This window comes from Melanotaenia boesemani, chromosome 24, assembly GCF_017639745.1.
Source record: "Melanotaenia boesemani isolate fMelBoe1 chromosome 24, fMelBoe1.pri, whole genome shotgun sequence".
Lineage (NCBI taxonomy): Eukaryota > Metazoa > Chordata > Actinopteri > Atheriniformes > Melanotaeniidae > Melanotaenia > Melanotaenia boesemani.
The window spans coordinates 3,413,113-3,439,004 of NC_055705.1; the positions used below are offsets into that span (position 1 = coordinate 3,413,113).

Sequence of the window (25,892 nt, forward strand, 5' to 3'; positions counted from 1 at the left end):
AAACCATGAAACAAAAAGTCTAATTAGGAGATGTGTAATGGATCGCATGACGTGACTATGGCTTCTTATAGAAACGGGCCTCAGTGTACTTGGAACTCTGCAAAGACAGGATCTTTTTTATTTTAAATGTGCACCAATACATACTGAAGTTGTCAGAAGTGGGATTTGAACCCACGCCTCCAGAAGAGACTGCAACGGAAATAAAGGCAATCCATGAACATGGGTCTTGGGAGGGTTTTTGGACAAACTTCACCTTCCTCGCATGGGCTCCCCAAGGGGGTGTAAAGATACACGGGGGCATTTGTGCGAGCATCCCTCCCCCCTCTAGCCTACAGGAAAGGTAAGCATGCACGTACCTCTGACCATCACTAATATAAAAAATCTTTCATATTTTTGCAACAAATTCCCTTACCCGTCAGCAAAGAGTCATTTTGTCCATTTGCAAAGCCAGCAATGTAAAAATTTCTCCAGAAACCCTGTTTTGTATTGAAAATGTGTCATTTTGTCCATTTAAGAAGCTACAACATTTCTTTTATTTGAGTCTTAATCATCCTGCAGACTGGATTTTTCTACTGATGTTCCAAGATTCAGTAAATGACAAGAAGATGTCAGTGATGAATGAGACTTCTTTGGAAAGGTTATGAGCTGGTTTTTCCAGGGACAGTAACCTAAATCACACTTTATATCCAGCTTTTTTTAGCGGGGCTGGAGGCCAAGCAGACATCCAGCCTGCTTGTGCATGGCTGCGGCAGGCCCATCTGATCCCCAGTTTCATCTCCAGCAACAGCTGGATCCCTACTGGACCTGTGTGTGGCTGCAGCATGTACAGCTGCTAGAGCTCTGTTGGGTCTCCAACACACGGAGAGCTGCTGGGGGTCAAGCTGGAGGTCAGGTGGGACTGCAGCAGCCAAACACAAGCATGAAGAGCCACTTGAGGTCTGCTGGGTTTCCAGTACACAGAGAGAAGCTGGTGGTTGGATGGACCTGCAGTAGCCATGCACAAGCAGGCTGGATGTCTGCTTGGCCTCCAGCCTCGCATTAAAAAGCTGTTACTTTATATAAAGTGTTATTTGGTCTCTCATATGTCCCCGAAATGCCCAGCCCATTACCTTTCTAAAGAAGTCTCATTCATCACTCACAGATCTTCTTGTCATTTACTGGACCTTGGAACATCAGTTGAAAAAAGTGTTTACTTTGGGTGATGCTGCTGTAGGATATTTATCACTGCTGCAATCACTTCAATGATAAAGGGGAAAATGTGTTTTTATCCAGATCATCAGTTTTATCAATTCCTTCATCAATGTTAGCTGTTTGTTCTTCACTCATCACATCTGGTGGTTTTATGACAGATATGATCACCATGGAGACGGTTGGTGAGATGATTATATTATATTACAGATGTTCTGATGACTGAATGGTGCTCTGGATAAATGTATTAAAACCACCTGAATTGTTTATAATCAGCATCAACTTTCTGTGGTAAACAGCTATAATTCAGGGGCTCGTCTGGGATTTGAACCGAAGACCTCTCACACCCGAAGCAAGAATCTTACCCCTAGACCAACAAGCCAGTCTGTCAGAGCGCCAATGATCATCAATTACATAACATCTAAATTTAAAACAAATTAATTTATATTAAAATAATAAATGTGAAAGGGACAGATAAAATTACCCCCTTGGTTCACTTTCTGAGATAATCAGAAAGATAAGAGATCTGATTTATTCATTTATAAAAGATATGAAATTCAACTTTCTGAAGACACGTGTCTTTAAACTGATTTATTTGGCTGGTACTGAGCCGAACAACAACATGGCTCTAAATTGTGGTAAATAGTAAATAAAGCTAAATGTACCCTCTCTTCACACAGATGTTATGCATTCAGTGGTGCTTGTCAGACAGACCCCACAGTCACATCTCAGGGCCACAGGATGGGTGTAGGTGGGGTCCACATGGGGCTGGCAGTCGGGTAGTTTCACAGTGACCAGACGAGTCCTGTTGTAGGTACAAACCTGCTGGTAGGACTCGATGAACGGATGCTCAAGGACCGGTTTCTGGAAATAAAAATAACATCTTTTGAAGAGGGAGAGTGAACAGAAGAGAAAAGTAGAGATTGAAGAGAAGAAGGAGACAAAGATGCACCAGATAGAAAACAACAACTAAACAACCAAAAGCCAAAGACAAAAACCAGACAATCAGCTGATACACCTGAAAAGAAACTTAACAGAAAACATCCTACAGCCTCTGTAAGAAAACAAAGCAGAGAATCATCAGGAGCACCTAGAGGAAGACAAACTGAGAAAAACATGACTGTAGGTTTCAGCGAGTAAAGCTGCAGGACAACACAGCGACTGTTTAAGCATGCATGTTAGTGAGAGAGAAAGATATCAGGAATGAGTTGTGTTTAATGATGAGTGCAATCATGCAACGATGCCTCCTACAAGGATCAGAAGCAGAGAAGGACTCAGGAAACCAGCAGCCACCACTGAGTATAAAACACTGACCTCACCTCAGTTAAACTAAATGTTTTACTCTTTTGTCTCCTGATTCTGGGACCTTAGCTGGAACTTTTCTGTGTAGTTTCCATGATCTCCATGTGCCTGTGTGGGTTCTCTCCACATTTTCTGGTTTCCCTTTATGCATATTGGTTTACTTGGTAATTCCAAACTGGAAACCAGATAAAACCGTTTTCCTTCAAATGGAAATGAATCCACTTTATTGCACATTTAACATTTGATGGATTATTTTGTTCCTCTTGTTTTAGTGACCAGTTACATGACTAACCTTCATTTTCTTATCAAATCATTTTTTCATGGTAATTTCTGGCCCACCAGCAAAGTCACTGTTAATGTATTCCTGTATGTATTTCATCATATTTTGTTGCTGTTTTAAGAGAGTTTATTCTGAATTCAATTCTAAGAGGAAGTAAAAATGTAAATCTTGAAGCTAATCGGTGCCTCCCTCCCTGAGTCTCTGGACCCACTTTAGTTCACTTATCAGCCAAACAGATCCACGGACGGTGTCCCAGGAACCGCACACCACCCTCACCCACCGGGACAATGGGACACAGGGGACTATGTAAGGATGTTGTTCATTGACTTTAGTTCAGCTTTCAACACTATAGTCCCCACCACACTCCACTCCAAGCTCCCTCAGTGTCCTCAGCCCTCTGCTCTTTTCCCCGTACACTCATGACTGTGTAGCCATGGACAGCTCCATCACCATAGTAAAGTTCACGGACGACGCTGTGGTGGTTGGATGCATCAACAACAATGATGAGCGGGTGTATACAGGGAGCTGGAGAAAGCAGAGGAACTACACCCCTCTGAGTATTAATGGGACTCTGGTGGAGAGGGTGTGCAGTTTCAAGTACGTGGGTGTGCACATCACCGAGGATCTTTCCTGGACTCTGCACATAGACAGCCAGGTGAAGAAGACGAGGCAGCGTCTTTTTCACCTCAGACAACTGAGGAAGTTCAGAGTGTGAAAATCATGAGGATGTTCTACACTGGAGTGGTGGAGAGTGTTCTGACTGGTAACATCACCCAGTGGTACGGGAACAGTACTGGTCGTGACTGGAGGGTCCTGCTGAGGTCAGCAGAGCAAATGCCTCCCTTCTCCTCACCTCCCAGGTCTCACAGCGCCCCCAGCAGGCATCGGTGGTGATGTGCAGGCTGCCACATCCAGGCTTCCTGGCCAGGAAAGTAAACTCCCGAACTGCACAACCAATGAAACGCCGCAGGTTGACTGCTGACACATGATTACGGGAATCTGGCTGCAGAGACATCCAGAGCAGGAAGCAGCTGAGCATCAGTCCAGAACTCCTGTGGGATGAAGAGGAGTGGAGATGAAGGAGAAAAGGCCGTTTCAAGAAAGCTTTTAGTTGTTTCAGCCAACTTTAGACTAGATGTAAATACATTAAATCCTTACCAGCTTGATGTCAGGAGTAAAAAAATATTATATTTTCTTAATCACGATGAAAATTTTACATATGAGTGAACGTAATGCTGGGACTGACTTCTGATCAACACAGTCAGCTGATAATGTTTCTTTTTGTTCAGTTATATTAAATTTTATAGAGATGAACAGATAAATGGATGTTCTAACAATTTCTACCCCAATTTCTAATTTACTGTCCATCAAATGAGCAACATCCTGATATTAACAACACACCAAGATTGAACTTCTGCTGCTGGACCAGGGAGCAAACATCATCATGGAAATTAACATCAGCAGCAGAAGAGTTTTGACTCCAGTCGACATCGAACCACTGACTTCATGGCTTCATTCATTATTCCATAGTTCTGTATTTTAACTGAACCATTCATGAATAAAAGGTGGGCAGCTACTCCGTTCCTCCAGAAGCACATTTGTGCACTGCAGCCCTGTGGTTGTGGTGTGGACCCCGGCCTGCTCTGACCTGGGTGGTTCCTGTGGTGGCGCCCTCTGTGGTCATGGGTGGGCTGGCTTCCGGTGTGACTGGATCCCCAAGATATCGTTTCCTCACAGCAGCATCAAACCAGATGTTTTCATTTTATTATTGTTTTTTACTTACTTTCAGTTCAGAGAGTAATTAGTGATGGGAGTTCAGGTTCGTACAGAATGGGGTGAGGGCGGGTGGGGGGAGGGTACATGCACTTTGTATGTGTGTGAGTTTGTGTGTGATTGTGTGTGAGCTTTTATGAGGTGTGCCTTCTTATTTTTTGTTATTCTTTGGAGTGTTAAGGCTTTTAAATGATGTTGTTAATATGCATAACTTGGTTTTTATTATGTCCAGCACTTTGTGTTGCTTTTTGCATGAAAAGTGCTCTATAAATAAAATTACATTCAATTCATGAACATCACTGTCCATAAATGTGGACCAAGATCCACGTCTGCATTTCCTCCCTTTCATTCATTTCTTCAACTCCTTGTCTCCACAGATAATTGACCAGTACTACATGTCAGTACGACCAGACTGTATCAAAGACGTGGTGGACGAAGACGCAGATGGACATGAACGACTGTTTCTGGTGAGAAATGGAAGACTGATTAACAGTGCCACCAACGACCTCCGGCGTCTGCATGAACAGTGAGTTTATGAATCTAAATGCATTTCTTTCTAGCGTGTGATGTAAAAAGTTGGACCAAGTTTATGAGATGAAACAAAGACATTTTAGTTTCTCTTCCATTGCAGTTACAAGTTGAAAAACATGACAAGCCAGGAAACCCGCCGGGCTGTTGTTATTGTGTTGTGTCAGTGCAGCAAGTAATTGAAGGTTGGTCAGAGAATGTAACTTTTCCATTGCTGCCCTCATGTTCCTTTCTTCACTTCCACAAAGCTCAAGAAGAGTGCCTTATTTATGCGCTCCATTAGATTTCTATCAATAACCAGGGTCCTCACTGCTACAGAGAGACTTCTACAGTCATGTATGAGTTGATGTTGACAGGCTTTAATTTCACTGGGAAAAAGACTGAGCTTCAGCACCAACCAGCAGGTTTCCGAAGGTGTTTGTGTCTCCTAATGAAACCACCTGACATGGTAGCGGTATGAACAGAGAAGAGCTTGTGCAGCGTTTGAATCAAGCAGGACAGAGCTGCTGAATTCAGTCAGTGACTCCAGCAAATCATCTGCATCCAGAAAATAAACAAGAAGTTTAGTCCAGTATCAAACCATTACACTGTTATTTTCCCCACAAATAGATATATGAGCATTTTCACTGCCTAATTCAGGTCAGACGGCGAGATAAAAATGAAAACAGCTGACTGTATTTACCAAAACAAGCTAATAATCAGTTAGAGTTATGTCAGGAAGTCAGGTGATTAAGTGAGGTAGAGGGAGGAGGGACTGCAGGGAGGGGACCAGATCAAGGACGGAGAAACATCCTCTTGTTCAGGCCATGAGGAAAGGTGGTTCCCAGCCTGCCAACCCAGTCCCTCTCAGCCCTCCTCTGTGCATCAGTCTAGTGTGGATTGCAGTCCAGGACTAAGGCCTGCACTGCATCCCAGCCATGGAACGCAAAGTGCTGGACCAGATGTTGATGGGTGTTTAATCTCCTCTGGAAGTTCTGCTGAATTAAAAGTATTTTAGATTTTTCCCACCAGCCTCACTGTGTGGAGAGAAGGTGGTGATAAACGGGAGAGCAGCTGAGACCTGGATGGGATTTACCTGGAGAAATGTTTTAAAACAGGACCTGAGGAAGGTCCAAGAGTGCCCCCTGCTGGACAAGGTGGAGAACAGCGTTTGGGCGGCATATTTAAAATCTTCCATTTGTGTGAAGATCCAGTGGAAACTTAATACTTATGATTCAACTAATCCAGCAAAGGTGTTCTTGGGATGAAAGCTGTTTTTTTATGTTCTTTTTTCCTTAAAGTAAACTTTAATGTCTAAATGGTTGTGTTGTGATAAATTTGGTCCTTTAAACCTGGTTGTGTCCAGAAAATTAATAGAATTATTGTCTGTTGAGTGTGTGGATGAATGTGTTAATGTCCTCCTCAGAGTGGGTCCAGATCCCCAGATATCATCCAGACATCTGTAGTAGTTCAGGTGGTTTTAATACATTTATCCAGGGCAGCAGTCTCCCATTCAGCCATAAAAACATCTGTATGATAATATAATATAATATAATATAATAAAATATAATATAATATAATATAATATAATATAATATAATATAATATAATATAATATAATATAATAAAGCATAATATAATATAATATAATATAATACAATATATTATAATATAATAAAATATAATATAATATAATATAATATATTAAAATATAATATTATATAATATAATATAATATAATATAATATAATATAATATAATACAATATATTATAATATAATATAATATGATATAATAAAATATAATATAATATAATATAATATATTAAAATATAATATAATATAATATAATATAATATAATATAATATAATATAATATAATATATTATAATATAATATAATATGATATAATAAAATATAATATAATATAATATAATATATTAAAATATAATATAATATAATATAATATAATAAAATATAATATAATATAATATAATATAATATAATATAATATAATACAATATATTATAATATAATATAATATGATATAATAAAATATAATATAATATAATATAATATAATATATTAAAATATAATATAATATAATATAATATAATATAATATAATAAAATATAATATAATATAATATAATATAATACAATATAATATAATATAATATAATATATTATAATATAATATAATATGATATAATAAAATATAATATAATATAATATAGTATATTAAAATATAATATAATATAATATAATATAATAAAATATAATATAATATAATACAATATATTATAGTATAATATAATATGATATAATAAAATATAATATAATATAATATAATATATTAAAATATAATATAATATAATATAATATAATATAATATAATAAAATATAATATAATATAATATAATATAATATAATACAATATATTATAATATAATATAATATGATATAATAAAATATAATATAATATAATATAATATATTAAAATATAATATAATATAATATAATATAATAAAATATAATATAATATAATACAATATATTATAATATAATATAATATGATATAATATAATATAATATAATATAATATAATATAATAAAATATAATATAATATAAAATTAAAGTAAAATTAGGGCTGTCAAATGATTAAAATATTTAATCAGATTATTAACAGCTTCCAAATTGCTCATGATTAATCACCATTCAGGAGTTTTTATATGCCTGAAATCTTCCTGTTTTTACTGTTTTACATCAACAAAAAGAACCAATGCTACAGATATTTACTGTTGACTGACCTTCCCTTGGATAACTGTCAGATGTACAATGGTCAGTAAATGCAGCATGTAAAGTACTTTTATCTGTTGTTCTTAATCATTTTTACCATGATCTATATCATCATTTAGAATTCATGTATCATCGTCTCACCAACCGTCTCCATGGTGATAATATCTGTCATAAAACCAGCAGATGTGACGACTGAAGTTAAACAGCCAACATTGGTGAAGAAACTCTGATAAACTGATGATCTGAATAAAAACATGTTTTTCTTTTATCATTGAAGTGTGTTTGTGCAGCAGTGATAAAAGTCCTACAGCAGCATCACCCAAAGAAAATACTTTTTATACAAGTTTTTCTCCACTTGTTTACATTAGATGATCACTTTAGTTGTAATGATCAGTTCAATATTTCATAAAAATATGAACATTTATAAGTGTTCCTGCCTGGCCCCCATCAGAACTTTTCTAGACCCGCCCCTGCATATGTGAAGTATAAACCCTGTCAACCACCAGCAGCTACTGTGTTAGAGAAGGTCCTGCTAAACACAAAACTTTGAAGTAAATATTGACGGTGTGAACCATGAACCGCTAGTTTTTCTACTTTTCAAATGAACAGTAAACGGGGTGAAAGTAAGCCGGTACGGTCCGGTGGTGGTAGCAGTACCAGGAAGATGGAGAGTGGCTGCTGCTATACAGGCCAGAACCAGTCACGACTGCACTCTGGGTCAGACAATAGATCCATGAGCAACATGCAGTCTTGAGAAACTACTTTGTGTTTAAAAATTCCTTCATTTGGAATTGTTTGTGGACTGTCAGTGCTGTTTTAGTCCATGCTGGACGGAGCTTTGACCGGGCATCTCCCTCTCTTCCTCAAGGGTCTTGCCCTGCTCCCCCCCACCTCCTCGGAGAGAGCCTGGTGGCCTCCTCTACGCCCAGCCTTCGAAACGTGAACCACACGTTGTCTTTATGTTCGTTGCTGAGCTTTTGATTTAATGTGCTGAGATGTTTTCCACAACTGGTCACCAGACATCAAGAGACGCCGCCTGGACGAACAGGACGAATAATAATCACACCAACAAAATTCCACACATTGTTGTGGTTGGCTAAAACACTTTAACAACATTTAAATATCTACCAGTTATCATCTACAGACATTTTAAATAAAAAAGTTTTTGTTCATGGCTTCATGAGCTGTTCTTAGAGACGTGTACTCTGCATGTTTATTAATGTTCCAATTAAAATAAATAATTTAGCATATCGTGGAGTGTTTTTAATTTTTCCCTGCTCCATGGGTCTACATGGAGCCTGCAGTAAATTATTGGAATAAAATACTGGAATATTTTAGCCCATATTCATTCCAAACAAGTCTCATTCATCACTCATAGGTCTTCCTGTCATTTACTGGACCTTGTAACATCAGTTGACAAATCCAGCCTGCAGGATGACATTCTGAGTCTGAGACGCACCGTCTCTTCTGTATTTTGTCAAAGTTCTGTTTGGCAGACCAGACGCACAAAAGTTGACTTTGGAAAAATTAAAAAGGGAGAAAATTTGCACTAAATGTTTCTTACTGGAGTACCAAGGGCAAAAAGCAGAGTCAGTGCAGTTCTCCCCTCTCTTTAAAGTTTTCAGTGTTTCTTCCCGGAGTACCAGGAGCACGAAGGCCAGGGCCAGGTGGAGTTGCAGAGACAGTGAAGGGTGTCTCCAGCAGACATGGAGAGAAGCTGGTGGTTGGATGGGCCTACAGCAGCCATGCCGGTTTTAGAGTCACTGCATTGGCTCCCCGTGTGTTTCAGGATCGATTTTAAGGTTCTCTTACTGGTTTTTAAATGTCTTAATGGTCTTGGGCCTTCTTATCTTTCAGATTTGCTTTAACCTTATGAACCCTCGCGGCCCCTGAGGTCTTCCGGTACTGGCCTCCTGACTGTACCTAAAGTCAGGACACATACTCACGGAGAAGCAGCTTTCCAGTGGTATGGTCCTCGTCTGTGGAACAGCCTGCCGGAGGAGGTCAGGGCTGCAGAGAACGTTAATGTTTTTAAGAGCAGGCTCAAGACCCACCTTTTTAATTTAGCTTTTACTTAATATTTATTCATTTTATTTTTATTTATTTTATTCCCCTAGCCTATTTATTTTTCTATGTTAACCCATTTTTATTTATTCTATGCTTTTATTCTATTTATATAATATATATTATTATTATTATTATTATTATATATTATATATTTTGCATCTGATGGCGGCCCGTGTGCACGCAGCGGCTCAGGGCTCTCGGCTTTTGTTTGTTTTGTTCGTGTTTTTGTTGTTGCTCCAGTCGCTGGAGGCATTAATTCAGTATGGCAGGGCTGAATTAATTAACTTCGGAAGAAACTGCCAACTTTACGCACACCCTGAGCCGGATTTTATACCACCAGAGGTCCTTCGAACCACCACGGCTTTCACCATCCCTCCACTGTGGCCTAGGAGACGGAGGAGACAACGTAAACAAAAGCGGGGTAAGAGGAGCGGGGCGCGTGCTAGGCTAAAAGCCGACCCACACCGACCAGCTCTTCCCAGTCTCTTCCTGACAAATGCTCGATCACTAGCCAACAAAATCGACGAGATTTGGCTGAGGATCGTCTCACGGAGGATGGAAAGCTGTGTGGCCATCATTACGGAAACCTGGCTGGACTGCAATACACCCAACACAGCGGTGGAGCTAGCGGGTCTGCAGCCTCGGCTAAAAGCAGAGGTGGAGGGCTCGCGCTCTACATCCATAACTCCTGGTGTACAGCCACACACACCATCGGAACGCACTGCACACCCGACCTGGAATATCTGGCTGTGAAATGCAGGCCATTCAAGACGGTGAGAGAGTTGTGCTCCATTTTGATCATAGCTGTTTACGTTCCACCGCGAGCTAACGCTAAGCTAGCGCTAGAGGAGCTCTACTGTTTGATCACCAGGCAGATGAACTCCAACCCCGAGGCAGCTGTGATTGTGGCTGGAGACTTCAATCACGTGGAACTCAAAGCAGTGCTTCCAGAATTCAAGAAGTTCATACACTTTCCCACCAGAGACAATAACATACTGGATCAGGTTTATTGCAACATCCCAGGAGCATACAAGGCGGCAGCAGCTCCTCAGCTGGGCATGTCAGACCACATCTCTGTGAGGCTGATTCCAACATATAAACCTCTGATCTACAGGACAAAACCAACCACCAGAACAGTTCAAGTATGGACTGAGGAGGCTTCTTCAGCCCTACAGGACTGTTTGAACTCACTGACTGGGAAGTGTTTAAAGATGACTCAGACCTGGAGGCCTACACATCATCTGTCCTGGACTACGTGCAGTTCTGCACTGATGCTGTTCTACCCACAAAGTCCATCAAGGTGTTTCCAAACCAGAAACCATGGTGTGACAGCACAGTGGAGTCTCTGCTCAAAGCTCGGGATGCAGCCTACAGGTCAGGTGACAGGCTGGCCTACAGCAGGACCCAGTCAGAACTGAAGAAGGGCATCCAGCAGGCCAAACACAGGTACAGACAGCGCATTGAGGAGCATTTCACTGACAACAACCCACGTGAAATGTGGAGAGGCATCAAAACCTTAACACACTACAGGAATGGCAACCAGCAGATCAGCCATGACCCCACCCTACCTGACACCTTCAACAGTTTCTTTGCACGCTTCGACACACCTGGCAGCAGAGAGACTGTTTATCTTCCACAGCGTGAGGAGCAGCCTCTCGTCCTGCAGCAACACCAGGTTAGCTCCACCCTGAGGAGGATCAGCACCAGCAAAGCAGCAGGACCAGACAAGGTATCAGGTCGGGTTCTGAAGCTGTGTGCACAGCAGCTGGCTGGAGTTTTTCTGGACATTTTCAACCTGTCCTTGCAGTTTGCTTCAGTTCCTGTGTGCCTCAAGTCCTCTATCATTGTGCCTGTGCCGAAAAAATCTACTGTCACCTGCCTCAATGACTACCGCCCGGTCGCTCTCACCCCAGTAATCATGAAGTGCTTTGAGAGGATCGTCTTAAGTCACATCAAGGACGTCATTCCTGCTACTCTGGACAGATATCAGTTCGCCTACAGGGAGAACCGATCGACAGAGGATGCAGTCTCACTGGCTCTGCACACGGCTCTGACCCACCTGGAGCATCCTAACACCTACGTCAGGATGTTATTTGTGGACTTCAGTTCAGCTTTCAACATGGTGATCCCGGACAAGCTGACACCGAAACTCCACAACCTCGGACTGTCTAACCCCCTATGCTTCTGGATCAGGGACTTCCTCACAAATAGGCCTCAGGTGGTGAGGATTGGGGACCGCACATCATCCACACGGTTCCTGAGCAGAGGCACACCACAGGGATGTGTGCTTAGCCCGGCCCTCTTCACCCTATTCACACATGACTGTTTTGCTATCCATCCCACAAACAAGGTTCTGAAGTTTGCAGATGACACCACCGTGGTGGGTCTCATATCGGACAACAATGAGACCCTCTACAGAGCGGAGATCCAGCACCTGACAGGATGGTGTTCAGACAACAACCTTATTCTGACACACACATCGCACCTGGTGAAGAGGGCCAAACAAAGGCTCTTCTTCCTCAGGAAGCTCAAAAGGACTGGACTCTCCTCTCAGCTTCTGACAAACTTCTACAGAGCCACCATAGAGCGCATTCTCTGTCTGAGTGCAACAGTGTGGTACGGGAGCTGCACTGCACACGACAGGAAGGTCTTGGCCCGGGTGGTGAAAACAGCACAGGGGATTGTAGGGAGTCCTCTCCCGCTCCTGGACTCAATATACGACAGCCGGGTCCAGAGAAGGGCCAGTCGTATAGCTGCAGACCCACCCACCCAGGACACGAACTGTTTGTACCTCTTCCCTCTGGAAAGAGATACAGAAACATCAAAGCCCACACCAACAGACTGAAACACAGCTTCTTCCCCAGAGCTGTGAATCCATCACCCCATCTCCCCCCACCCCCCATCCCCCATCCATAGACTGAACACTAAACTCCTGCAGACAGGCAGAAGCACTCAGACTGCACTTTGGGACAATATGCTGCAATATGTGGATCACTTCCATGCCAGTCACTTTAAATACTTGTTTGATTTGCACTGTTATTCCTTTTACTCTTATATATATATATATATTTATCTAAAGGTATATTTCCTTTCCATACTTTCATCTTTGTGTGTTACAGTGTTCCTTTTAAGCCGAGAACTTCTGAAACAAAATTTCGTTGTGCCTTGCACAATGACAATAAAGACTCTTGATACTTGATATTATTTTTAGGTTATTTCTCCAGTGTTTCCTCGGAGGGGGCTCTCTGCACCGGGGGCTTTCATCGGCTGTGGCTGCTGGGGCTCTGTCCTGCAGGTTCTTCAGTCTGGTTGGGCGGCTCCTCTGCCTCTCACTTGGCCGTGTGTCCTGGGTCGGTGTCCTGGGTCGGTGCCCTGGGTCGATGTCCTGGGTCGGTGTCCTGGGTCGGTGTCCTGGGTCGGTGTCCTGGGTCGGTGCCCTGGGTCGATGTCCTGGGTCGGTGTCCTGGGTCGGTGTCCTGGCGGTCGTGGCCTGTGAGCGGCTCCTGGTGCAGACGGCTCCCTGTGATAGTGTTTCCTTACCTGGCTCATCTGTGCTCAACCTCACATTACAGTAGTCTTTTAATATGTGCAAGTATGTGTGTGTGTATGCTTGCTTGTACATACTGGTATGTGAGAGGACGTGGGGAGGGAGGGGGTTGTGTGTGTGTGTGTGTGTGGTTGGAAGGGGGCATTGTTTTAACCATGAAAAGCACTTTGTGCTGCATTTTTGTATGAAAAGTGCTCTATAAATAAAGATTGATTGATTGATTGATGCACAAGCAGGCTGGATGTCTGCTTGGTCTCCAGCCTCTCATAAAAAAGCTGTAACTTATATAAAGTGTGATTTTGGTCTCTTATATGTCCCTGTAAAGCGCAGCCCATAGCCCTTTTAAAGAAGTCTCTTTCATCACACACAGATCTTCCTGCCACTTACTGGATCTTGGAAAATCCAGTCTGCAGGATGATTAAGACTCACATATAAAAGCTGTAACTTCCCAAACACACAAAATGACACTTTTTGGACAAAATGCCACGTTTTGGACACAAAATTAACATTGCTGGCATTGCAAATGGACTAAATGTCCTTTTGCTGACAGGTAAGGGCTGGAAGCCCCTCCTGAATGGGGTGAATGCTACACTTTGTAGACGGGGAGGGCTCATGGACAAAGGGAGAGGATTTGGACAGATTCTTCATCCACCTGGTGTATTTGTGCAGTCCTGCAATTTTAGTATAAATATAAAAGATTTGTTGTCTCAGTGGTGGTCAGAGGTACACACACTCTTACTTTCCCTGTAGGCTAGAGGGGGGAGGGATGCTCACACAAATGCCCCCGGTGTATCTTTACACCCCCTTGGGGAGCCCATGCAGGGAAGGTGAAGTTTGTCCAAAAGCCCTCCCTAGAATCCATGTTCAGGGGTTGCCAATGGACGTCTTTTTGTTTCTGTTGCAGTCTTTTGTGGAGGTGTGGGTTCAAATCCCACTTCTGACAACTTCAGTATGTATTGGTGCACATTTAAGATCAAAAAGCTTCTCTCTTCACAGAGTTCCAAGTACACTGAGACCCAAAATGTCATGGAAACAATGAAGTAACAAAAGCTTTTCTAATAGTTGTTTAATGCATCTCAAGACGTTCTGTGACAACTGTACTTTTATAGCTGTCATGTTTTACACTTTACTCCTTGTCAGGTTTAGATTAGATTAGATTAGACTTTATTAATCTCACAGTGGAGAACTTCACTTGTTACAGCAGCTCTTGTTATAGAATAAAGTGCAGAAAGCAGACAGAATAAGGTGAACATGCATCACAACAAGAAGGTGCAATATAAATTATTTACAAGAAAAGTCTAAGAAAAGCAAAAAGTATGTAGCATTCTAAATATAAAAGAAATATATATATAAATATATATAAATATATAATTAACAGTGAAGTCAGGAACTTCATAGTAAACTTACCACATGACAAATTAGACTCAATGTGTGTCAGGATGGCCGAGTGGTCTAAGGCGCCAGACTCAAGGGCTGTTACCTTCCTGAAACAGGGATTTCTGGTCTCCAAAAGGAGATGTGGGTTCAAATCCCACTCCTGACAGACTCCCAAGGACATTCTCAGTCTTTTAAGATCAAAAACTCAGCAAAGTATGTTCTGCTTAAAACATTCATGGTGTCTTTTCTAACTTGTAAAGAAGAAAACAAAAAAATAATTTTAAAAGCCTCTCATCCACTGGTTATTGTTTTTAAAAATGGTGGTTACCACAGAAATTCAGCAAGAAGATCCAGATATCCCACAACACGTGATCCCAAACTGACCAATCACTGCATAGCAAGGGTGCACATCAGGCCTGGAAGAGGTGTGTGTGGAGCCTCTGCGGAGCTACGCTGAGCCTACGGTGGTTACGCAGACATTATATCCACCTATAGCCATGTGAGGCTGTTCAGCAAACCACTCTTAATTATATTTGTGTACATGTCATCCCGTTAGCAGCCTGGCTAGATCAGCTGGTAGACTATGGGAGTCTTAATCTCAGAGTCGTCTGTTTGAGCCCCGTGTTGGACGTTGACATCTTGATCAAAAACTGATACTTGGTCAGGTACCTTCAACAGATGAAGCTATGAGACTGTCTTTACAGCGTAATCACTGGTGTAACAGGAACAGAATGTAGCCAATCAGAGATCGATATGACTGGAGAGTAAGGAAGGATAAAAAGTCCATGTTCACGCTGTCTCCAGTCTGTAATTTCTTTCAGTTCTGGGGCCTCATTTATCAAACTATGCGTAGCAAAGCAAACTACAGGTGGCATCTACAGGGCAAAAAGGAAATGTGCTGCACAAAAACTTTCAGATTTATCAAAGCATGCGTGTGCAATCTTCCATTCATCATTACCTGCCACTTAACCAGAGTCTGGTTGCAGGGCAGCTGCCTAAGCAGGGAAACCCAGACTTCCCTCTCATCCTCTCATCCGGGGGGGATATCGAGGGGTTCCCAGGCCAGCCGCGAGATGTAGTCTGTCCAGCGTGTCCTGGGTCTTCCCCGGGGCCTCTTTCTGGTGGGACGTGCCCGAGCTACCTCATCTGTTATAGACAAAACAATGATGGCCTTACTATAACGGTGCTGCAGTATGTTCTTGGTCACATCTATTTAACACAAATGAAGAAGTGCAAGGAGGACTACAGGAAGAAGTTGGAAAGTAAGCTTCAGAAAAACAATGTGAGGGATGTGTGGTCAGGAATGAAGAAGATCACTGGCTTCAGGATAAAGGAGGATCAGATTGATGGAGGTCTGGACAGAGCGAATGAACTGAACATGTTCTTCAATAGGTTTAGCTCACCTCCTGCTTCAACCCCAACTAGCCACACACCCTCCATGAGCCCACAGCTTTCCTGTCACACCTCCACTCTGTCACCCTGCAGCTCAGTCAAGGACCTGGACACAACCTCATCTCCCTCCACATCAGGACTTCCTGAAACCTCCTCTGCCTCCACCTCCACTCTGTCTGTCTCCTGTAACCAAGTCATGCAACAACTGGTGAAACTGAACCAGAACAAGGCTGCAGGTCCAGATGGTGTCAGTCCCAGAGTTCTCAAGACCTGCTCAAAACAGCTATGTCCGATTCTCCAGCACCTGTTCAACACCAGCCTGAGCCAGAGAAGAATCCCGGTGCTGTGGAAAACATCCTGCCTTGTTCCAGTGCCTAAAAAACCACAACCAGCTGAACCAAAAGACTACAGACCAGTCGCCCTGACATCTCACGTCATGAAAGTCCTGGAGAGACTCTTACTGGCTCACCTCAGCAAGCAGGTGAACACCTTTCAGGACCCATTACAGTTTGCATACCGTAATGGGCTTGGGGTTGAAGATGCCATCATATACCTGCTTCAGAGAGCCCACTCTCATCTGGACCAGTCAGGCAGCACTTTGAGGGTCATGTTCTTTGATTTCTCAAGTGCTTTTAATACGATTCAGCCTGCTCTGCTGTGTGAGAAGCTGCAGAAATTCCAGGTGGATCCCTCCACAACCACCTGGATTTACGAATACCTCACAAACAGACCACAGTTTGTGAGACTGAAAGGTTGTGTGTCTGAGATGGTGGTCAGCTGCACTGGAACACCACAAGGGACTGTACTTTCACCATTTCTATTCACGCTGTACACCTCAGACTTCCAGTACAACTCTGAGTTCTGTCATCTGCAGAAATACTCTGATGACTCAGCAGTTGTTGGGTGTATCAGTGATGGACAAGAAGCAGAGTACAGAGAACTGGTCGGTCAGTTTGTGAAATGGTGCGGTGACAATCATCTCATCTTGAATACCAAGAAAACAAAGGAGATGATTGTTGACTTCAGGAGGAACAAGAACACACATAGAAGTGTTTCCATCATGGGAGAGGAGGTGGAGGTGGTGGAGGAATACAAGTACCTTGGAGTTCAGCTGGACAACAGACTTGAGTGGAAAAGCAACACTGAGTACATTTACAAGAAAGGTCAGAGCAGACTCTACTTCTTAAGGAAGCTGAGATCTTTTAACGTCTGCACCAAAATGTTGCAAATGTTCTACAGGTCTGTTGTTGAAAGTGCAATCAGCTTTGCAGCAATCTGCTGGGGCAGCGGCATCAGAACCAGAGACTTGAAAAGAATTAACAAACTGATCAAGAAAGCTGGTTCTGTGCTTGGAGTAACTCTGGAGCCGCTGGAGTTGATCATCGAAAAAAGAATTCTGTACAAGCTGACGAAGATAATGGAAGATCCTTCACACCCTCTACACAACGCCGTGACGAAACAACAGAGTGTGTTCAGTGGGAGGCTTGTTCAAGTCCGATGCAAGACAGAGAGATACAGAAGATCCTTCCTTCCAGCAGCTATCAGGCTGAAGAACAAAGCCCTTAATTAATTAATGTGATTGTTTAAAAAAAAAAAAAAAAAAAAAAAAAAAAATTACTACTACTACAATATTGAATTTCCCTTTGGGATTAATAAAGTATTTTTCATTTCATTCATTCATTTCATTTCATTTCATTCATTCATTTAAAAGCTGGACCCAAGTGTTAATATAAACAACGACGAATCAGCTTTTCAACGGTTTCTGTGGTGTAGCATCTATCACTGGTAACACCAGCCACCACTGAGTTCGAAACCAGGCAGAAACATTCTGTCCTTCTGAAACTACTTGCTACACACATTCATACACCTCAAATACTCTAAAAGAAATTCTTAAAAAAAGGGCAGATTGAGCCAGAGATCACACCACCGTTCCCTGGTAACAATACCCATCTGTCAGCAAGAAGATGGGCCAACACACAGGTAACGTTTCAGAAGATACGCTGCAAACAAATGTTCAAAAAAAGCAGTTGCTTCATCAAACCCTATCTGACTGTCTCTTCTCCATTCTTCATGCATTCAAACACACAGTGCTGATATTAATATGGAAGTACTGGTGATTTTGGGACAATAGAGACTCTCATCAGACATTCTAGACATCCTGCAAACAAAGTACTAAATGTTGTAGTGTACTGAGTATGTGTCATGTCCTGCTCCATATCAGGAGTATCCAGGTGGCAATCTAAAGCATTTTGACTGTGAGAAGACATCTGCACCAGAAAAGCTGTTTGGCAAACTACAGTCTCAACACACTTTCAAGACATTGCCAAGTGTTGTGTGTGTTTTTGTGTCTGAGAAAGAGTTGGGTGGTAAGAGAATATGGCTCAGTTAAAAAGACCATTCTGCTTTTGTTACAAGCTGCCAGAGCTTCATTGGAAAAGATTACACCTTCTATACTTTGTGCCACCTTTATGGTACCATAACTCTCTGTGATGTCACTGTTTGATGTTTGTGTGTTCTTTATGCCACCTTTATGATGTCATATTCCTCTGTGATGTCAATGCTTGATCTGTATATGGGCTTTGTGCCACCTTTAACCTTTATGATGCCATAATCCTCTTTGATAAAACTGTTTGGTTTGTGTATATTCTTTGTGTAACATTTATAATGTCATATTCCACTTTGATTTCACTGTTTGGTCTGTGTATGTTATTAGAGCCACATTTATGATGTCATATTGTCTTGATGTCCCTGTTTGACCTTTTTTTTTTTTCAAATGAGCTTCAAACCTCAGAAATTAGTTGAAAAAACCCAAACAAATTTCGAGAACCTTTTTAACATTGCATATGCTGTTTGTGCAACCTTTATGATGTCATAATCCTCTGTTTCGTTGTTTATTTTCTGTGGTGTAATGGCTATCACAAAAGTATGTTTCAGGTGAAATGCATGTTTCCACCTGGTTTTGAACCAGCCAGTAACATTCCTTTTATGAAGACTGTTAACACTGAAACACTCTGCTACAAACATGCAATTCAGCAATGAACTGTACATTTCTAAAAATGTGCAGAATAAGGCCAAAACCCACACCACCAACTCCAAGGCAATGACACCCATCTTTCAGAGACACAACAGGACAGGTAATGTTTCAAAATATATTCAGCAAGCCAAGAACAAATGCTTCATCATACTCTGTCTGACTGTCTCTTCCCCGCTATTCATACAGTCAAATAAACAGTGCGGATATTAATATGGAAGAACTGGTCATCTTTTTTCTCTTCCGGCTCTCGACGAAGGCAGACGCTTTTTTCTCTCTCTCCCTCCTCCCCACTCTGTCCTGCTACTTTGTCCTGTCATCTCTGAGTCTCTCTCTGCATTTCTTTCTGAAAACAAAATCTAGAACCATGGATTTGATCAGCTGGTCCCTAAATGCAATCGACCAAATTTATTCGAACCGGAAAACAGGCGTAGGGGAGCCTGCTTGTCCTGGCGGAACGTTTTCGGCTGGATATGTGATGGATTCCTGGGGAGTGTGGAAAGTCATGTGTCTGTCGATCTTGTCTGTCGAGGACGCTGAAGATATCTATACATTCGGATTCATGATAACTGGGTTTCTGCTGTTTGGAGCGGGCGGTTTCCTGGCATATCGCAAAATTCGGACACTGTCGGCGGTCACTGGCAAGCTGCCGGATTTCTGTGCAGGTGTGTGTCGAGCTATGAACAATCAGACTTTGACGTTGCAGGAACTGAATCGTAAACTGGAGGCCCAGGATGGCAAGCTGGTTGCGATTTCGGAGCTTGTACGTAAGGGGGACACCAACTGGGAGAAGTTGTCGGCTCGGCTGGATGGAAATGGAAATTGACCCAAATTTGGATGATTGGAGTCGCCAGTGAGGGACCACTGAGAGACTCAAGGCAGACAAACAGCTCTGGCCTGAAACCAAAACAAATGCTGTTATCAATTCGGCTCCCTTCACTGGCCTTGGATGGCTGGCTACAAAGTTCTCCTGGAATGTCTTGTTGACGGATGCTCAGCCCCCCACCTCCCCCCACCCTCCTCATGGGCGATGGACTTTTTCCTGGATCAGCTCCCAAGGACGCCCCACTATCATCAGGTGGCAGAGACTGGAGATGGAGAACTAGGAGAAAGTTCAAATGCTCACTTACTGCTGACACACACGCACCACACTCACATACACCACTACAGATACACCTCCCCCGATGACCCACTGCCTTGGACGTTCCTTCCCCCCCTCCCTCCACTCCCGGGCGGCGGGTCGACTGGATGCGCTCCAGCTGCGTCCGCACTTGCTGTGATGGGAGACCCCTTTCCCACCCTGCCACATGTTTCTGATGTTGTGAATGTCTGAGTTATGTGCTTTTATGTACCGAGGAGGTTTTTTTTTGTATCTCAACACTGGGCCCTTAGGCCCAGTGCGGTGATGCCTTTTTTTTTTCTCCCCAGCCACATCTTATTCCCCCAATGTTATTTTTTTCCTTCTTTATCTACTCTAATACATAGGCGCGCTGCCCCAGCGGCTGCTGCCTCAGTATGCCTGTTTCCTGTTGTGTCTACATGTTGTTGCTGTCTAGTCTTGGACAGGTTGTACTGAAACAAATTTCGTTGTACCTGTGTTTGCACTGTGTATAATGACAATAAATCTTTGAATCTTGAATCTCTCTTGAATCTTGGGACAATAGAGATTCTCATCAGGCGTTCTACATCCTGCAAACAAAGCACTAAATCTTATTCAGTGGTATTGTTCACCATGTCCTGCTCCGTGTGAGGAGTATCCAGGTGACAAACCCCGGTCTTCTGCATGTCAGAGAGAGATACTGGTGACTATACTAACGAGGAATGCTGCATAGCTCCAAAAGCTTCATAACTGCTACCAAAGATAAACTATACAATTTAGTAGAATATTGTTTATTCTGCGTATGGAGGTCTACTTCTCCATGCTGATGTTCAATTGTTGAGTCACAGCAAAGTGCTCTTGTGTTTTGTTGCCCTGCTGCCTGAAATAAAGATTTTGACAGATAAACAAGGAATGAGGATCACCATGAACTATCAGATGATGTGTGGCTATCAAGCACCATTTTGTGACATTCACCCTGTGGAGAGAGGGGGCTCCTGGCCCTTAACTGTCTGCAACGTGTCATTTAGTCCATTTACAGTGGCTGTAATGTTAACTTTGTCCAGAAGCCCTAATCTTTCTCCAAAAAGTTACAGATTTTTTTTATGCCAGTCTTTCACCTCCAACCAGCTGCACCTTGCAGGACCTCCTCCATCCACCCTGGCCTCCTGCCGGCCACCGGCCATCCTACCAGCACAGCGACCCCGGGCTCTCCGGCCGAACCCACTCACCCACCCTTAAGCACCCTTCACTCTCTCCCACAACATGAATCCCTATTTAACATAGAAGAGGAAAATAATACATAACAAAATACTTTATGGACACAACTTAGTTACTGCACTTAACTTAGTTTAAGAGATACTGTATAATCTACCACACGGCAGTAGTACCAACAACTAAAGGAGATCTGTTTGTGTGGAGTGTGCAACAACGAATTTTTTAAAATATAAACTAAATACACTGAGAACTTAATATAACTTTTAAAGTTAAAATTTAGTTATATTTTTTTTAAACAATGTTTTCTCTGAACAACATTTATTAACTGTTAATCCATTAGTCTGACTTTTTCTTTAAATGGACATATATATAATAGTTATAATGGCTCATATTATTGTTCATTAAATAAATGATCATCCATTCCACTTTAAAAACTTCTAAATTCATGGATCAATCATGACATTATGTCTGACACCAGATCAGTCTCAGGAAATGATTCAGGGATGAAGAACTGGGACACTGAGCTCTAGTCTTCTGTGTTGTTCTCCTGATGCATGATGTCTGATGTCAGACAGCCCACCGCACGCCACTGAAAACATGCGCCGACACATTTTACAATTTGTCTTGTAAACATCTCCACTGACGCTGTCCACCTAAGGATGGAAATATTTTAGTTTTTGAGAAATATCAGGTGCGGAGGACATTTTTAAAAAGGTGCAGGTGTTTTGAGATGCGCTGGTATGTGGTGTCTGTCTCTAGGCAACCATAAACGCAACACACGCACAAACAATTTGTTGGGAGGAGATGTTTAATTGTCAAATAAGGAATCCCGTATTTTACGGGATGGTTGGCAGCCCTACCGCTACCTACAACTGCTGGCTAACCGTACCCAACCAGCTGGTAAACCTGTTAGCACCTGCTGCTAAATCAAAAAGTGCTGTCCCATGTCTAATCTATCTATTTGTTCTTCATCACCGGACTAATACCTTACTTTACAGTATAACTGCAAAAGAAATTACCTTGTCGTTGCAAATCAAATCAAATCAAATCAAACTTTATTTATATAGCACCTTTCATACATACAAATAGCAACTCAAGGTGCTTTACAGATAGTAAAAACCCCCAGAACCCCAACCCAATAGCAGCAAGATTAAGAGAATCAGAATGATAAAACAAATACATAAATGATAAATAAATAGAAGCTGAATACAGTCTGTGTGTTAAGAAAGAAATGAATAAATACAATAGTAATAATAAAAGTAATGATTAAAATGCTAAACTAAAAAGGTGGGTCTTGAGTCTGTTTTTAAAAATATCCACACTAGGTGCTCCCCTCACGTCCTCAGGCAGGCAGTTCCACATACGAGGGCCGTAGAAATAAAAGGAGGACTCGCCGTGGGTTTTTGTTTTTACTCTGGGAACAGTTCAAAGGCCAGTACCAGAGGACCTGAGGGGTCTAGTGGGCTCATAAGATAAAAGCAAATCAGATAAATAAGGTGGGCTAAGACCATTAAGAGACTTAAAAACCAATAAAAGAATCTTAAAATCAATTCTGAAGCTGACGGGGAGCCAGTGCAGAGACTTTAAAATTGGTGTAATGTGGGCCCTCTTTCTGGTCTTTGTCAACAGACGTGCAGCTGCGTTCTGTACAAGCTGCAGCTGGTTCAGGTACTTCTTTGGAAGACCAGAAAGAAGAGCATTGCAGTAATCTAATCTTGATGTGATAAAAGCATGAATCAGTGTCTCTGCACTGGCTCGAGAGAGAAACGGCCTGATGCGGGAGATGTTCTTTAGGTGATAAAAAGCAGTCTTTGTTATGTTTTTAATATGGGGCTCAAAACTGAGATCTGGGTCTAAAATCACTCCCAGGTTTTTTACTTGATTAAAATGGTTGAGTGCTAATGTTTTCAGTTTGGCCTCCAGTTTCTCTCTCTCAGCTTCAGGTCCAATCAATAAAACTTCTGTTTTGTCCTGGTTGCACAGCTGCTTCATTAGCCTTCTTTTTGTACATTTTTTTCTGATCTAGATGGATAATTCCTCTTCATAACCAAGCCCATAAACCATGAAACAACCTTCTTCAGTAGGGGGCCCCTAGTGGTGCGGGGCCCTAAGTGGTCACTTAATCTGCTTAGTAGCAGAACCAGCTCTAGTTGATTGTGCTACTTTTATGACATCATGTTCTCTGTGATGTCACTCTTTGATCTATGTATGTTGTTTGTACCAAATTTGTGATGCCTTATTCCTCTGTGATGTCACTCTTTGATGTGTTTATGCTGTCTGTGCCATATTTGTGATGTCATATAACTTGATTTCAGCGTTTGATCTGTTTATATGGTTTATGCCACTTCGATTACATCATATTCCTCTGTGATGTCACTGTTTGATCAGTGTTTGTCATTTGTGCTACTTTTAGGACATCATATACCTCTGTAATGTCAATGTTTGATCTTTTTATGCTGTTGTTGCCACCTTTGTGATGTCATATTTTATGTTTGATGTCAGTCTTTGATCTGCGTATGTTGTTTGTGCTACTTTTATGACATCATATTCCTCTGTGATGTCACTCTTTGATCTGGGTATGGTTTTTGTACCACCTTTGTTATGTCATATTCATTCTTTGATGTCAATGTTTGAACTGTGCATATTGTTTGTGCCACTTTTATGACTTTTATGATTTTCTTGCTAAGTTTGTGTGGTAATTGCCATATTTGAAACAAAAAAAGAGACTCTGGGGATTCAAGAGGAAAAACAATAGTTATACATTTCTGTTGGAAGAACCCTCCTTCTTGAAAACTCCAAGAACTTGCATCAAGCAACTTCACATAGTTTACTGGGACATCAGGAAAAATACAAAATGACCTAATTCATGCTACTCCTGAAGTGATGACAGAGGAGATCAAAATGGACATCAAGAGAGCCCCTTTGTTGCTGTCATGGTGGACAAAACCACAGACGTGGCTAACATGGCACAGCTCTCACTTGTCCTGCGCTATGTGATGGCCACAGGTGTCAAGGAGCGTTTTGTCAAGTTTGTGGATGTGACCAGTGGCAGGCGAGCTGATGACCTTGCCGCTCTTATTTTTCATTTCTTTGAGGAATATGAATGTTCTCTGGACAAAGTTGTGGCACAGTGTTACGATGGCGCAGCGGTAATGGCCTCTGGACTCAATGGGGTGGCGGCTAAAGTAAAGGAGAAGGTACCTATGGCCTCATTCATTCACTGTTATGCACATCGTCTTAATCTAGTACTGACTCAAGGGGCCTCAAAGCTGAAAGAGTGAAAGGTCTTTTTTGCCAACCTGAACGGCCTCGCTGCATTCTTCTCCAGATCTCCAAAGCGCACTTAACTACGGGATGACTTGTGTAAGCGGCGTCTTCCTCACGTCGCGCCGACGAGGTGGCAATACACATCACGTTTGGTGAATACGGTCTATGAGAAGAGAGCTGTGCTAAAGGAGTTGTTTGATCACATATTGGAACACCATGATGAGTATGATCAGGACACTGTACTTTGTACAGATGGATTTATTGCACGTCTGGATGATTTTGAGTTTTGTTTTTTGCTCAACACATTCAGCGGAATATTTGAGTATGCTGATGTGCTTTTTGGAGTACTGCAGAAAAAATCGCTGGATGTACAGTTCTGCATGGCAAGGGTGAAGGAGTTTTGTGACACGGTTGAGCGAGCGAGGGGCAGATTCTGTAAGATATACGAAGCACTTTCAGACATACAGGAAAAAATTCCCCCAAACGGCCTTCTCCAGCTTAAGACTGAGCCACGGTGTACTGTTTGATCTTCCCCGACTTAAAACAGAACAGAGCGGTCATTCTCGGCATTAAAGCGCATTAAAACTTATGCCAGAAATACGACCGGGCAGACACGGCTTTCAGTGTTAGCCTCCATGTCCATAGAAAAGGACTTATTAATGGAACTGAAATGCACAGATAAACTGTACAACAGAGCCATTGAAGTCTTCTTGAGAAAGGAAAGGAGGATGGATTTCATTTTCAAATAAGCAGGGTCTGTGGAGGAGATCTGCATTGGTGAGTGCAAGCGTTTTATTTTATTTTATCTCTTAAAATTGTTTTTTATTTTGGAGTTTTGACAATATCCGTGATCTTAGTTTCCCGCTCTTAATTGTGAATGTGTGCTTATTGGTTGAAAACATAGACTATCATCACCAAGGGCCCTGGACACAAATTTGCCATGGGCCTCTGCCTATTTCCATACGTGCATGTAGATCGAGTAGCACCATGGACAGCGCTGTGTGCCTTGTAAACACTGCGCACAACACACACACTGTAAATATCAGACG

The 25,892-nt window shown here is 42.0% G+C and overlaps 2 protein-coding genes and 1 non-coding gene across 3 annotated transcripts in view; 1 reads left to right on the top strand and 2 right to left on the bottom strand.

Moving 5' to 3' along the window:
* LOC121635284 (zinc finger protein 665-like) overlaps window positions 1-25,892 on the bottom strand; it is a 645,425-nt gene that overhangs the window by 515,575 nt on the left and 103,958 nt on the right. The gene's annotated exons all lie outside the window — the stretch shown is intronic.
* Window positions 1,814-3,812, bottom strand: LOC121635322 (glycoprotein hormone beta-5-like). The gene is made up of 2 exons (XM_041978467.1): window positions 3,624-3,812; window positions 1,814-2,052 (listed from the first exon to the last, which is right to left on the bottom strand). The coding sequence occupies exons 1-2, from the start codon at window positions 3,807-3,809 to the stop codon at window positions 1,861-1,863; spliced, it is 378 nt and encodes a 125-aa protein (XP_041834401.1). The 5' UTR covers window positions 3,810-3,812; the 3' UTR covers window positions 1,814-1,860.
* trnal-caa lies at window positions 14,896-15,005 on the top strand. The gene is made up of 2 exons: window positions 14,896-14,933; window positions 14,960-15,005. It is a non-coding gene; the product is annotated as a tRNA-Leu (tRNA).

What these genes read in the sequence shown, in the direction of transcription:
- LOC121635322 (XM_041978467.1), bottom strand. Translation starts at nt 3,809, where the DNA reads ATGCTCAGCTGCTTCCTGCTCTGGATGTCTCTGCAGCCAGATTCCCGT. An exon ending in GGCGCTGTGAGACCTGGGAG is followed by an intron (nt 2,053 to 3,623) that starts GTGAGGAGAAGG and finishes TTTTATTTCCAG; the next exon opens with AAACCGGTCCTTGAGCATCC.